Consider the following 16,175-nt stretch of genomic DNA (forward strand, 5'->3'; position numbering starts at 1 on the left):
ATATATGTATATGTGTATATATATATATATGTATATATATATATATATATTTATATATATATATATATATATATATATATATATATATATATATATATATATATATATATATATATATATATATATATATATATATATTGTTATGAATTTGGTAGAGCAACATCTAGAGCTAGGTAGATCTGAATAGGTAGGTATTCGGCTGTCGTGACAGGGACTCTACATGTAATAAGTTCTTGATGTTTAGGCGTTTGTCGGGGTAAGATGTATGATTGTGGACCTACCTGGAGGTTCGAGTGTTAAATAGTGAGGGATTAAAGGTAACGCCCCTGTGAGTCTCACCTGGTAGTCAAACCTTTGTCCATTATGGCACTGCAAACCACATAAACATTAGTTAGGTCCTTAGCGCAACATTAAATAATTCCTTTCCCTGACATTGACTTCGTAATAAATGGGCAGGAAACCAGGCCAAAAACACCGCCACAATACACCGCCACCGTTTACACCTCCAGGGCCTACGGGCCTCGCCTGGCACGTGTTACACAAGGACCGCGGGGTCGCGGACGGGAGATGTCAGGAGTAGCATGCCGCAGAGGGCGTGACCTGGGCGTGACCGGTGAGTTGGGAGGCTTTTGATTGGCTGAGGAGTGCGCCAATGTGACGTCATCGGCCACCAATATTAGCGACGGTCGGACGCCATTACAGCAGTTCGCAGAGAGAGAGTTTGTTGGCAGTTGGCACTGAGTTGAGGCAGTTCGTTGAACAGTGGCACACCGAGCACACAGGGCACACAGGACTCAGCAGAGGCAGCATTTCGTGGGAGCAGTTCGTTGAACAGTTGGCACTGAACAGTTGGCACTGAACAGTTGGCACTGGGCTGCCAGCACTCCCGCAGAGAGTCGAGTCGAGTGGCTATCAAAGGAGTCCTTCCTGTCCCTGGTCAAGTGGAGTTTGTGCCCGCGCTGGCCTGCGTCGGACGCGTGGTGCTTGGAGCGAGGCCTTGTGGAACTTGGAGCGAGGGACCTCGTGGTGTGCGATCGGGGCTTGTGGAACTTGGAGCGAGGCCTCGTGGGTACATCGGGGCTGAAAGGAGCGGTGTTGGACGGCCGCCACAAAGACAACGAAAAACAGATAAGCCGCATCCGCGTACTTTTTGAACGACGTGACGTATTCTTTTCGTAATTCATCTCCCTCGTTTTGTGTTTGTTGTCAGTCGTGTGGGGACGTCCCGATCTAGGATATTAGATTTACCGGCGGGCTTTTTCACTGGCTTTACTTTTCCATAATAAATCCTTATATTATTTTCTGTATATATCTGAACGCAGTTTCCTGGGTGTTTGATTTTAATAGATAAGGCGGCGGAGGGGGAGCTTCGCCGTGTCCGCCATTCCGCGCGTTTAACTTTGTGTTGCGTTTGGAATCCGCCATTGAGTTTTCGCCTCGGGAGTTAAAGTCTCGCAAATCGGCCATCCGTAACTGTGGTGTTAATCACAGTTGCGTAACAAGTGGTGTCAGGAGTGTAGGATCCGAATCCGTTGGACAAATGTTTTTTTTGTCCGCGGCGAGACATCGACACGGTCGGGCGTACATTGCGCCCGACGTTCGAACGCAAGATTTTTATAGTCGAGGCGGAGAAATTTAATAATCAATCGGGCAAACGGAGCGCGATATCGCGTCTTCGTCAAATTTAAATTGTTTCAGGAATTATTAAAATAAATACGCGCGCGGGAAACAATCTTCCGGAAAGCGGATGTCGGAAATTGATGAGATGGAAGTACGCAGCGAGGCCTCCGTCAGCGTTGGGAGTGAGCCGGAAATAGGGGAATTTGATGTAGAGGTGAGCCTTGGAACCTCCCTCGTCCCGAGCACCAACTTATCCCCCTCCCCCACCGGGGAGTCGGGAGTAGTAGGAACGGCCCCGACAACCGACCAGATGTTGGGTCAATTGCTTCGAAAAATGGAAGGGATGGAAAAGAACAGTGAGCGAGCCAGTCGGGAATTGAATGACAAAATTGAAGGAATGGAAAGAAAAATGGAGTCCCAGGGGAAGGAATGTAGGGAAGGAATGAAGGGAATGAGTGATCGATTGGAGGAACAAATTGACGGGATGGAAAATAAAATGGAGTCGCAGGGGAAGGAATGGAGGGAAGGACTGAAGGATATGAGTGACCAAATTAATGGATTGAAAGGGGAATGTTTCCCACATTCTGGCCTGGTTGTTTATCGGGACTGTGTGGATGTCACAACACCCCAACCGGGGGATGAATTTGGAATTGTGCAGCACCAGGGCGGTGGTGCGGAGCAAGAGGGGGTAGAGTTTTTGGGGGTCCATGCGATAGAGCCGGACCGGGTATTTATTGGGGATATTGATCAAAGCCTGGCGGGGCCAGGAATGATTTGTAATGATGATGATGATGAGGATGATTTGATCCAGCGGCTGGAGACCTGTGACAGTCCCATGGAGGTAGAGCTGGTTCAGGCCCAAAGGAGCCTGGGTGATGAGGTGAGTTGGTCCGAGGAGGTGGTTGGAATGACCGAGGGGACGCTCACTGTACACTGCTATTTGGAAACAGAGGCTCCAAAATTGGACAACCAGTTGGGGGAGTGTGTTGGCTCCGGGCTGGATTTGGATCTTGGAGGATCGGGAGATAGAGCTTCTGGAGATTTGGTCCCTGTAGGGAATTTGGATCAACTGCAGGGAGGGGCAGAACAACCGGTGGTAGAGGTTGTTCCCTGCAGCTGCGGTTTGGCAGTGGGAATGAAAATTTGTAAAATAAAATTTAAAATAAACTAACAATGGGAACTTGATTTGGAGCAGCCATGGTTTGGATTGGTCCCCGGGCTGCGGGATCTGGACATGGAGAGGTCATGGGTGATGGCCTCGGGCAAAAGTTGCCTCTTTCAAAATTTGGGTATGCCAGCCAGCTGGGGGGCTGTGATGGCGAGATTTGGACGTGGGGTCCAGCCTTGGGTGTCGAGGTACGGCCTGGGTCCCACAGGGGGTCTGGTGGAGTGTGGCGTCCCTTGTCCGTCGGGGCGCCGTCCGAGCCGGCGACTCGGGCCGGCAGGGTCACCGGACCCTGGTGGGGGTTAAGACCTCCAGGGAGGTCCGAGGTGGTTTCTCAAGCCTGGGATGGCAAATATTGAGGACCACTAGGGGGAGGTGTTGTGGGTCGCGCTTTGGTGGTGGCACTGCGGACGGCCAACTTGGGACTGATGTGGTGACCACCCGGGCATGCGGCCTGGCATTCTCCTCCAGAGACTTTGGGACAACTGGCATGTGATGACCTGCCATGCCGTGTTGGTCGATGGACGCGGGTCAAACCGAATGGACAGGGATGGAGATAGCCTGCCGGACAACCATTGGGGCATCTGTGGAACGTGATGGTGTGAGTGACCTTCCACAGATGCTCCGTTATGATTTATGGACTCTCGGGTTGGGAAGAGAGCCATGGGGATGTGAATCGGGAGATGTGTAACGAGCCGAGCATATGGGCCATGCTCGGCTGGCATGTGTATGGCAAAGCATCCTTCTTTGGTGAGGTTAGTAAAAGGTGACAAATGTTTGGCATGGGTAATCTGTGGGTTAGATGCAAATTTAAGGGTGGATTTTGAAATGTCATGGTGGACACTGTACAGTGACGCCATTATTGATCCAGGTGTGTAGACCAAAGTGTTGGAGGCTGTGATAAAATTAATAAGGTAGCAGGACACAGCTTCAACTGGTTGCGGGGGCAACTGTGCTGATATTTGGGACGCGGGGTTATGGGGATGTAGTTGTGTAGCCTGAGGGTCAACGTGGTGCTGTGCATGTCCGAGGTGTGTGGACCATGTCTTCTGGGTGAGTCTCCTGGTGGAGCATGGCTGTTGACTGGACCTTGGTGTGGTCAAGTGTGGGTGAGCACTGGGGGGCTGCAGTTCTGTAGTCGGACTGGGGGATGATGGGGAGGTGCAGGGGACGTGGCTGTAGGGATGCCATGCACTGCGACCGTGCCCCCCAGGGCCGAGGTTGTGTGTGCGGTAGTGTGTGTTGTGGCAGCAAGTGCTCACCACATTGGCCAGCTGGGGCTGCTGCAGCTGTGTTCCTCGCAGGGGGGCCGAAGGATGGATGGTGGGTCGCACCCTTATGGACACTCATGGGCCATGTTGGCGTTTTGACTGCTCACCTTGTCCCGGTGACCCTTGCACGGTAGAGGTGCAGAGCTGTCGTGGCCATAGGTAGTTGTGTAGCGATGATCACCGTTGGATGCGGATCCACATACCTGCCAGTGTAGTGGGAACAAAAGAGAAATTTGGAAGTATTTGGTAGGCCCAATGTGAAATTTTGGGAATTGTATGGGTGGATGACACTCTTGAACCTGACCAACCTGCAACTACCTGCACTTGAGGTGAGTGTTTTGAGGAGTACTGTCCCAGGCTTCAGGACTTGCTTTGGAAATTGGGGACATGTAAATTGGAGTTGGGAGGCGGGTGAGAGTGATGACATGGCCGGTGAGGGGATGGAATGGGAGCCACAGTGTCTTGTGGGTGGCGTATGTTTTTGTATTGTGGTTAGGTGTTTTGATGTGGTCGTGAGAGTGGAACCTGGAGAGTGAGTGATGATTATTGGAGATAATGAGGGGCGATACTTGTGCTTTTGGAAATGTGTGATGGTTTAAATGTGAACTGGGGGGGATTTCACATGTGGCAGGCCATGGCAAGCCTTGTAACACCTTTTACACCAAGAATTGTACTAAATTGTGCTGAGTTGTGTGGAGAATTGAATGGCAGCGGGGGAGGAAGTGTGTTTTGGGGTCTTGTGGGTGGGGAAGGTGTGTGTGTCCGCAGGTACAGAGCAAGCTCTGAGGAGCGATGCCTGCGGGCCCCCCTCTGCGGCAATTACCCCTGGCAGCCGGTGGTAACTGGAAATTGGAGCTCGTCGGTGGAGGGTCTGGTTGGGCGCCGCGGGGTGAGGAAGTCCCCCGGTGACCCGTGTTGCTGCGCGAAAGCAGGAGGCAAAGGAGCCTGGTGTGTGTGGAGACCCTCACCGGCGAGGTAACGGCGGAAAGGGGCTGTTGGGCTGTCACGGGGCCAAGAGGTAAAGGGGGGGGGGGGCAATGAACTTGTAAGTCGGTTGACTTGTTTTTGGGACTGCGGGCACCACAGCCTGATGCGCCCCACCATCTTTTTGTGCGGTACCTCCCCGCTGCCTAGTTGAGGAATGCACACACACGTGAATGACATCAATGCCATGGTCCTGCAGGGGGTGTATTGAAATAAGTGCTTTGTTGATTTTTGAAATGCCTTGATGACCTATGGAATGAGAATGAGTGGTTAAGGGGTCTGTGTTGCATGAATGTGGGCGAAATCCACCGAGCCGTGTCACTCACCTGTAACATCTGGACAGGGCCCGTGGAAATTTAGGGGGATGCATTGGGGATGGCCCCGCAGGTAAGGTTGAGTCTTGTGGCATCCACCGGGGGACGCGGTCTGTAGACTGGGGTATGTACAAAGGTTAGAGTTTTGAGTTTTGGAAAGATGGTCAAGTTTTGTGGTTAAGTTAGTGTTGTGTGTTGTTTGTTTCCTCCCTCCACAGGAACAACGAAGACAATGTACATACTTGCATGATGGTTAAGGGGTTCAGCATGTTAAGGAAGTGTAGGTAGGTAGTCCGACTCACTTCCCACAGCCCTTCCTGATTTATTTCATAGGTTAATTAAGTGTGTGACAGTAAGTGTTAAGGCTGGAATGGTAGCGCCTGCGGTGAACCTTGCAGGAGCTACGGTTCCAGGGGGGGGGGCTGTGTTATGAATTTGGTAGAGCAACATCTAGAGCTAGGTAGATCTGAATAGGTAGGTATTCGGCTGTCGTGACAGGGACTCTACATGTAATAAGTTCTTGATGTTTAGGCGTTTGTCGGGGTAAGATGTATGATTGTGGACCTACCTGGAGGTTCGAGTGTTAAATAGTGAGGGATTAAAGGTAACGCCCCTGTGAGTCTCACCTGGTAGTCAAACCTTTGTCCATTATGGCACTGCAAACCACATAAACATTAGTTAGGTCCTTAGCGCAACATTAAATAATTCCTTTCCCTGACATTGACTTCGTAATAAATGGGCAGGAAACCAGGCCAAAAACACCGCCACAATACACCGCCACCGTTTACACCTCCAGGGCCTACGGGCCTCGCCTGGCACGTGTTACACAAGGACCGCGGGGTCGCGGACGGGAGATGTCAGGAGTAGCATGCCGCAGAGGGCGTGACCTGGGCGTGACCGGTGAGTTGGGAGGCTTTTGATTGGCTGAGGAGTGCGCCAATGTGACGTCATCGGCCACCAATATTAGCGACGGTCGGACGCCATTACAGCAGTTCGCAGAGAGAGAGTTTGTTGGCAGTTGGCACTGAGTTGAGGCAGTTCGTTGAACAGTGGCACACCGAGCACATAGGGCACACAGGACTCAGCAGAGGCAGCATTTCGTGGGAGCAGTTCGTTGAACAGTTGGCACTGAACAGTTGGCACTGAACAGTTAGCACTGGGCTGCCAGCACTCCCGCAGAGAGTCGAGTCGAGTGGCTATCAAAGGAGTCCTTCCTGTCCCTGGTCAAGTGGAGTTTGTGCCCGCGCTGGCCTGCGTCGGACGCGTGGTGCTTGGAGCGAGGCCTTGTGGAACTTGGAGCGAGGGACCTCGTGGTGTGCGATCGGGGCTTGTGGAACTTGGAGCGAGGCCTCGTGGGTACATCGGGGCCGAAAGGAGCGGTGTTGGACGGCCGCCACAAAGACGACGAAAAACAGATAAGCCGCATCCGCGTACTTTTTGAACGACGTGACGTATTCTTTTCGTAATTCATCTCCCTCGTTTTGTGTTTGTTGTCAGTCGTGTGGGGACGTCCCGATCTAGGATATTAGATTTACCGGCGGGCTTTTTCACTGGCTTTACTTTTCCATAATAAATCCTTATATTATTTTCTGTATATATCTGAACGCAGTTTCCTGGGTGTTTGATTTTAATAGATAAGGCGGCGGAGGGGGAGCTTCGCCGTGTCCGCCATTCCGCGCGTTTAACTTTGTGTTGCGTTTGGAATCCGCCATTGAGTTTTCGCCTCGGGAGTTAAAGTCTCGCAAATCGGCCATCTGTAACTGTGGTGTTAATCACAGTTGCGTAACAATATATATATATATATATATATATATATACATACATATATATACAGACTTGGCATTTAATATGGAATATTTTTTTGTGGCGGTGACCTTGCTTTTCAAGATGTCTTAGAACCAAAAGTTCATTGGAATTATGTTGAAATTATTCTAGATTTTGTTAATGTGACCTTTAAAAGAAACAAAAACCACATTTGACATTTCGAAACAAATAAATTGATCCTTGAAAGTGATGTAAACTGATATCGAACTCAATTCATGGACAGTACTGTGTTAAACTTCTGTACGTTTTCCAGAAGTATCTCTTTATTTTGCACATTAGCCAAAAAATTTTTTAAACAAAAACAAAAGTTAAATTATGACTGGGATTACGGACAGTAAAATTACAGTTCAGTACTTCGTGTAACCCCCACGAGCATTCAGGAGAGCGCGTACACGTTGAGGCATGCTGTTCACGAGATTTGCCAAGGTTTGGACAGGAATCGCTTGCCATGCAGTGACAATACCTGCTGCAATTCACGCACAGAGGTCGGCTGCTGGTCCAAGTGGTCGATTTGACGCGTTAATTCTGCCCACAAGTTCTCTATCGGATTCATATCCGGGGACATGGCAGGCCACTCCATATGCTCTACACCACGGTCAGCAAGAAAGTGTTGGATCATGCGAGCACGATGAAGCGTGCATTGTCATCTTGGAAGACAAAGTTTCCTTGAAAGGCTGCACGAGCAAATGGAAGCAATGTTTCTTCCAGAATGGCCCTGTACTTGAACTGGTTCAGGTTTCCATTCAGACCAACCAGGTCAGTTTTCCCCCCTGCATGAAAAGCAGCCCAAACGGTCACCCCACCACCTCCAGCTTGGACTCTTGGCACTATACAATCTTTGTTGTAGGCTTCATGTACTTGTCTGTGCACTCGGACGCGGCCATCTTGACGATAGACCAGAAATCTAGACTCGTCACTGAAGATCACGTGATTCCAGTGTCCTGGCTGCCATTGACGGTGCTCTCTGGCCCACTGCAATCGGCGCTGGCGGTGTCGTCTGGTCAGGCGTGGCTTTCTCAGGGGACGCCTGGCACGATAGCCTGCTTGAACAAGTCGTTGGTTGACTCGCCTTCTGGATACAGGCACATTTGTCAGTTGCTGCCACTCATCCCTAAGCCGATTAGCTGACTTGGTACGGCCATTGCGGACTAACCGGTGCAGCTGGCGATCATCCCTCCTTGTGGTTCTGCGGGGACGTCCTGGCCTCGGTATTGGAGTAGGGACACCCCTCTGAGCATTTCGTTTCAGGATCTTTGACACCTGACCTTGAGTGATGCCATACTGCCGAGCAATAGCACGCTGTTTCATGCCGTAATTTCGTAAAGCCACCACTCCATGACAAACAGCATTGTCGAGTTGACGGACCATCTCCAGAGGAAGCGGCAATAACTTTTGGAGACATGCAGCAGTTGTTTTCCACCAATACAGAACGCAACAACCCTTGTATACCCGACTGTGAAGCCAATCATGAAATGCACCTGCCCGTACATTTTGCCACGCCACCTGTGATATAATCCTGTTGTTGACTTCTTGCTGCGACAGACAATCAGTGACATGGTTCTTTTTACAAATAAATCACCAAAGTGCAAAAGAAACTCACCAGATTGATATACTGTGTTAAGAAAGTAAATCCAAGTCAAGAAAAAATATATATTCCATATTAAATGCCAAGTCTGTATATAGATATATATATACACAAAGAATTAAGTTAAGCACCCCTACACAACGAATTAAGGTAAGCACCCCCTAATATATATTCTTTGTGTATATGTATACATTGGCATATATTCTAAGGTATGTGAGATCAAATAATGATTGGTATGACATTAGCAATTATCCATTGATGAAAGTGAGTGATCAAAGTGAAAAAAAGTGATTGGTTGAGTCAGTGATCCGATCACGTGGGTCCTACACACGTTATTGACGCAAAGATCGCTAGAGGTCTTCTCAGAACAATGACTGTACGTTAGAAAACATAAACGTCATCCACACTGTCCGTGATGGACCTATAGCTCCATACTTAAATTGAGGTGAAAATATGCCTAAAATTCCCGAAAAATTTCACCTTAAATTATTCAGAATAAAATATTGAAAACGGCATGATTGTTATGTTTTTATGTGACCATAATATCACTTCTCCAGAAAATATAGCAATATCATGGGTATATTACACTGTTTTGACGACAACAAACTTGTAATGTGCGAGGTTGTAAAAAAACGGGGGGGGGGGGGGGGGTGCTTAACTTAATTCTTTGTGTATATATATAGACATTCTGGGGTTCTTCGAGACTTCTTTCAGCATCTTGCGGTCTGCTCTCGGGCTGAACTTGCTGGGGCGGCCTGGCCTGAACAAGTTGGCAGTTGTTTGGAATCTTCTCCACCTGTAGATGATCTTCCGGACAGTCGAATGATTGATTTCAAATTGTTTGGAGATCTTTTTAAATCCCTTCCCAGACTCGTAGGCATCTATAACCTTCTTTCTGAAGGCCTCAGAGAGCTCTTTTGATCTAGGCATGGTGATGCCCCACACTTCAACAACAAAGATCAAACCAAACTAAATGTCTGAGGTTTAAATAAGACAGGTTCCTCCAAGATCCTTTCTCACGATGTTCTAATCATTTGCACCTGAGCTGGTGCACTTGATTCTAATTTTAGGTATTTGAAGTAGTGATTAATGAAGGGGTGTACTTACTTTTTCCACATGCGAAATTTGCATTTATGTTTATTTAAATTATACAATGGACTACAAAATATAAATGTTTCATGATATTTGTTATATTATATCACCTTTATCTATCAATATTGTTGAAATGAAGATCAAATAGCTGTATGTTGAAATATGTTGAAAAAGTCTGAACTTTACATGGGGTGTACTTAATTTTTCATGTGACTGTATATATATATATATATGACACATTTATTTTTGTAATAAAACAAAACTGAACAAAGAAAACACATGTTTTATTATATTTAAGTTAAGTACAAGCATGTGACATTGTCACATTATTACAGATCTACTTTTTTTTTATCATTAATCACATCTTTTGAATGCTGTCCATTACAATTTATGAACTCACTACAACATTTTTAAGCATGCATGGACAAACCCTACCTTCACAAAAGTTTTTAATGAAGGAGAGAATGGTGTTACGACACCAGGTATCTCTGCATCGAAATTCCCTTCTGAATGCTCTGAGTTGCAACAACTGAGCCATATTTAAGATAGAGTTCCACGATTTTAATTAGTGTTGGCACATTGTAATGTTTCATCATTCAAATCTCCAAGGCTTTACCTGTCACAGAGAATTTCTTTTTATGGCGTAGCCCATAGGGCAAAGCAGTCTAGAACAGTGTATGTATGTATGTATGTATGTATTATGTCTCCTCAAATGTATACCAATCAGAGCTGCGGATCTGGTCACATGACAGGGTGATGTAATTACGATGTACAACGGCTGACTCCGCACTTCGGCATTTTGATTCAAATGTCGTTCAGGCCGAACATATCGTCGAACCTGTCATATTTCACAATCGCCATGCTCTACCTTTACGTTTTTCATTTCGTGTGAAACACAAACAAACTGATTGTTAAAATGATCATCAAATATCAAAAGCACAGACGTTACGGATCTTTCAACGACACAGTATTTATAGGCCTGAGGATTCATGCCTTCGTGCCTCACCTCCAGGCCACTTCGGACAAATTAGCCCAGGTTTCTTAATACAGTCGTGTTGTTTTAGTAATAATTATAATCGCGTTAATACTAATAATATAGTAAATATAATCGGAACACTGCAATCCCATTGTCGATATTGCAAAGTTTCTAGATTGAAGTGGTATATGGTTCATGAATCGATGATAAGTGGTGTACGGTACAAATAACATGGAAGTAAGGAATTAGCCTCGGTTCTTTTTTAGTAATATAATTTTCATAATAATGATAACGTAATGTTAATATTATAGTAAATCTAATCGTAACTCTAATCCCTTCGTAGTGACTGCAAAGTTACTGGAGGTTAAAATATATCATCTTCTATATTTTGAAGTAGTGACAGTTTTGTGTCTGGCCGTCACGCTACGTCATTACGTCTATGACGTCATTATGACAGCTGACTCTACCGACAAACATTTCATTCACCCGCTCACTACGGGGGCAGCAGGAAGGGTCATTTATCTTTGGGGTATATAGATTACAGTTGATCTATGGGCGGGGTCTCAAGAACATTGGGTGTGTTCATTTACCAAGTTTCTTGTGGAGAGATCACCAAGTGATTTAATTTAACATTGGAACAAGCACTCCATTCAAAACCATTAAGGAACGGCTGGCTTGGCAAGCGCTATCTCGCTTGTTGGTAAATGAGCACACCCTGGTCTTCCTCCCTTTCAGTTTTGTGTTAAACAGCAGGAGAATTGGGTTTCATTGGTGGTTTTCAAAACAAAACCTTAATTGGTAGGTTTCAAAAGGCCGCTACGAAAAACGCCACTTTTTTCGTGGCAGGAAGGGTCATGTTATTTACCCAACCCTTGTAGGGTATATAGATTACAGTACATCTTCGCTCAGTTCTAAGTAAAACTTACCTCACGGATGTCAGTATTCGTCCAAATTTCTTTGTTTAATGTTATAAGCAGCATTAACGACTGTTTAAAAAGCTAATCATATGTGTTTCTGGTTTATAATATTTTATGAGCCCAGCTACGCCGCTGTTAGACTTCCGGTCTTGTTTCAAATATATAGCTATTTCTTAGGAACATACAATAAAAATGTGCCACTTTGCTCCAGGAAATGTATATTGGATAAAACTGAGGGATAAATATGAAAGTGTAAGACAACTTTTGTGTCATTCATATCTATGATCATGATGATGACACTTTGTTTTCACCTAGGCATGGGGTTGGCATTCAACCTGCAGCCGGCGCTCACAATTATCGGGAAATACTTCTTCAAACGGCGTCCTCTCGCCAATGGCCTAGCCATGGCTGGCAGCCCTGTGGGCCTGAGCACACTAGCTCCACTAAACCAGTTCCTATTTGACTCGTTTGGCTGGCGTGGAAGCTTTTTGATACTTTCCGGGATCCTGCTTCACTGTTGTGTTGCTGGAGCACTTATGCGTCCCCTCTTGCCAGCACGAACACGGTGAGAAGTGCAACATGTACAGACAACTTCCTTTGTGTTCCTTTATTATTGTTTCCCCTCCCCCTCCCCTCCACCTATTCAAAATCTAGCCTCAGGGAAGAGCATGTGACTGAGGGAAGAAGGTAAAACGTACAGACAATGGGACAACAGGTAAACATAACAAGGAAGGAATTGAATTGTCAAATAAATCAGTGGGGAAAAACATGTTACTTTGTAAGATAGATTAGATAGAGGGTTATCGGGGCAAGAAAATATCACAGGTAAAGATTCCAATGATAACATGATATGGTTCTGCATGGCCCACTTGAAGCTTTGGAGGAAAGGTGGGATTGCACTGCCTCAGAAATGCAGTTCCACGAGTGGGAGAAAAGAGGATCAAAGGAGCTATACTTTTGGAAGTATATTGTTTCAGTGGCGGTGAGCAGCAAATCAGATTTTGAAGAGGATCAAATGAGTGGATGTGAGCAGCAAATTTAGATTTTGGGAGTTTAACAAGAAGATAGTTGCCCAAATGGCCCATACATCTTTGAGGAATTGGGGAGTGTTGGAGGACGAAGCACCAAAACCAGAATAAAGGTGGTTGTTAAAAAAAAGGGAGTCTATCAACCTATCTGCACTTGAAGAGCAACATATCTTGAGCTTCAGCTTATTATTGGGAGATGCCATTGATGTTAAGAGCTTTGGTTTGCACATAATCCAGGCGAGAGGGAGAGGTGAGTAGCATTCAAATATATAGCTATTATAGGTCACACACAAATGCTGCGACCTATAGGGGAAGAGCAGTATTCTACTGAGTTGTGGACAAAGGCCTTATAGGTCGTACATTTCAGATTGGCCAAGGACTTGGTGTGACAAGAGAATGTTCAGTCTGCGGGTGGTATTTGAGGTCACCTTGGATACATGTTCTGCCCAAAAGAAGTCATGACGATGAGACTTAGAAGCTCGAAGAGGACTGAACTTCCCCCAGTTGTTGATTTTGGAAGTATATTGTTGGAAGTACAAGACTATCCTTTCAGAAAGACACAGCCAGAGTCGAGAATTTGCCCAGATTGAAAGACATGTTGCACTTGTCAGACCAGAATTTGGTCCTTTTCAGGTCAACAACAGACTCCAATATCCGCCATTTTTATTTTTATGCAGTTCAGGACAAACACATCATCGAACCTGTCATATCCATAATCACCATGCATGCCCTACCTTTGTGTTTTCCGTTTAGTGTGAAACACAAACAAAACAATTGTTAAAATGACCATCAAATATCGAAAGCATTGGCCTCACGGGCCTTCCAATGACACTGTGTGTATATATAGGCCTTAGAATTCATGCCTTAGGCCTCACCTTCAGACCGCTTCGGACAAATTAGCCAAGGTTTATTAATTTATTAATGTCGTTTTTGTAATAATAATAATAGCGTAACATTGATAATAATAATAATAATAATTTATAATATATCTATCTATAATTCCAGTAATCTCTGTGTGTGTGTCTGTGTGTATGTCTGTGTGTCTGTGTGTATGTCTGTGTGTTTGTCTGTGACCGCTGTTTCTCGACAACCACGGGTCCGATATACTTGAAACTTGCCAGGTATATTGCTGGGGACCCGAGGATGTGCCTTTTCAAGGTTTCATATTAATCGGAGAAGTAGTTACCGAGCTATGGCGATTTCTTTACCAAACTCCGCAAGCCGTTCGCTTTGGACCAAACCATTTCATGTAAATAGAGGGGGGGGATTGTCACCGTACTCGCAAGCCGTTCGCTTTGGACCAAACCATTTCATGTAAATAGAGGGGGGGGGGGGGGGGGGGGATTGTCACCGTACTCGCAAGCCGTTCGCTTTGGACCAAACCATTTCATGTAAATAGAGGGGGGGATTGTCACCGTACTCGCAAGCCGTTCGCTTTGGCTTTGCGAATGGACCAAACCATTTCATGTAAATAGAGGGGGGGGGATATAATTTTAGATATATATATAGTACGGGCATGCCCTAGTATATATAATTGTAACACTGCAATCCCTTTGTCGTGAGTGCAAAGTTACTGGATTGAAGTGGTGTATGGTTCATAACTCTGAGAAGTGGTGTATTGATAACTGCTAACAAGAAAGCTGTAACTATTTCGCTAGGGTTGGGGGTTGGTGGGGTGGGGGGAGAGAGTTGGAGGTTGGGGTAGGGGGGATCGTCTGCATGAAAAAAATCTCCACTGTGGCGACATTGCAAGACGCTCATTTTAAGAACAAATGTGCTCGTGCTCAATCGACTTGATGGTGCGGATGAATGATGTCGATGTCGAAAACGATTCGAGCATTATGCTCATTGGTTGTTGCAAGTGGGTGAGGGGCGCATGCCTTCTGTGGAGAGTAATCTTTACGATGACGTAATTGCATTGCCCCCTGCTCTTTGTGTAAACTCAGAAGATGACGTGTATGCCGTGTATGTGTATGACGGACTTGAAGAACCGGTCTAATCGTACAAATTATGTTTGGCTTCACGTACAATTTTAACCACAACGAATAACACATGGTTGTTCTTCTCAATAGTAAGATCATTGACTGCCTACTTCGGATCATTGATCATTGACAGGGTGATACTTTCCTTAGTAGCAGTGTCGATTCTTTGGTCGATCAAAACCTAGCTGCCCTTTATCCACCTGAGTTTCTTAACTCAATTAATCTTTCAGTCTGTCACTGAAGGTTAACACTCCCATCATGCTGTTGCGAAATCTCAATACTCGCAATGGCCACTGTAACGGAACACGTTACATCTTCACCATTCTGAATGATTGTGTTCTTGAGGTGTGCATTATTGGTGGTGAGCGTGCCGGGTCTATTCACATTATTCCTAGAATTCTTCTTATTCTCCATCTGTCATGGATCTTCCTTTCCAGCTCTGTCGATGACAGGATGGCCTTTGCAATGACTATCAACAAAAGCCAGGGTCAGAGCCTGCGGCGGTGTGGAGTTCTGCTTCCCACCAGTGTTTTTACACATGGACAGCTGTACATTGCAGCTGGCAGAGTAGGAAACCCACTCGATCTGTGCATCTTTGCCAACAGTGGTTTAACTTAAAATTTAGCTCCCCCGCATAGTAAGCTCCTAAAGAGCTAACAGCTCACTTGGTCAACCAACAAGACAAGCATGAAGACCAACGAGCTTTCCAAAGAAATCAGACATAAAGTGGTGGAGAGGTACTGTTGAGGAGAGGGTTATAAGAAGATTTCAAAGTCATTCATTATCCCTTTGAGTATGGAGAAATCCATCATTAAGAAGTGGAAGATGTATCGTACCACTCATATTCTACCCAGATCAGGTCGCCCATCCAAACTCGGCAGCCGGACAAGCAGGAAACTGGTTTGGGGTGTCACTGCAAATCCAACGATGACTTTTAAAGATCTGCAAGGCTCTATGTCTGAGATGAGGATTCAGTGTTCATCATTCAACAATATTTCCTTCCCTTCACAAAGCTGACCTCGATAAACAGGTGGCAAGAAAGAAGCCATTACGAAAAAAATACGCATCTAGAAACTCAGATGGAGTTTGCAAAAAAAGCATCTAAATGATACTGCAGGCATGTGGACCAAAGTTATATGGTCAGACGAGACAAAAATTGACTTTTGGTTTAAATTCAAGAATTACGTCTTTTTTTTCTTTTCTTTTTTCTTGTATACAGAATCGAGGCTCGTGTAAGAGCGAACACTTGAACATGAAAACATGCACAGACACATACAACATGCAATGAAGGGAGCGGGAGACAGGAGGGGAGAGGGAAGCACACAAGCACAACAACAGAAGAGAGCAGGGACGTCGGTAGATCTGTGGAAGGGGGAGGGCTGTGGGAGGAGGGAGGGGTACACGGTACAAAGCAAAT

At 45.9% G+C, this 16,175-nt stretch overlaps 1 protein-coding gene across 11 annotated transcripts in view; it reads left to right on the forward strand.

The window, feature by feature from the left end:
* LOC137424978 (monocarboxylate transporter 2) overlaps positions 1-16,175 on the forward strand; it is a 106,451-nt gene that overhangs the window by 77,567 nt on the left and 12,709 nt on the right. For all 11 annotated transcript variants that reach the window (XM_078776140.1, XM_078776139.1, XM_078776143.1 and 8 more), the window contains one exon: positions 12,064-12,313. In XM_078776140.1, the coding sequence (XP_078632266.1) occupies positions 12,064-12,313 (250 nt within the window). The remainder of the gene's footprint in view (positions 1-12,063; positions 12,314-16,175) is intronic.

Source organism: Myxine glutinosa, chromosome 4, assembly GCF_964187855.1.
Source record: "Myxine glutinosa chromosome 4, kmMyxGlut1.1, whole genome shotgun sequence".
Lineage (NCBI taxonomy): Eukaryota > Metazoa > Chordata > Myxini > Myxiniformes > Myxinidae > Myxine > Myxine glutinosa.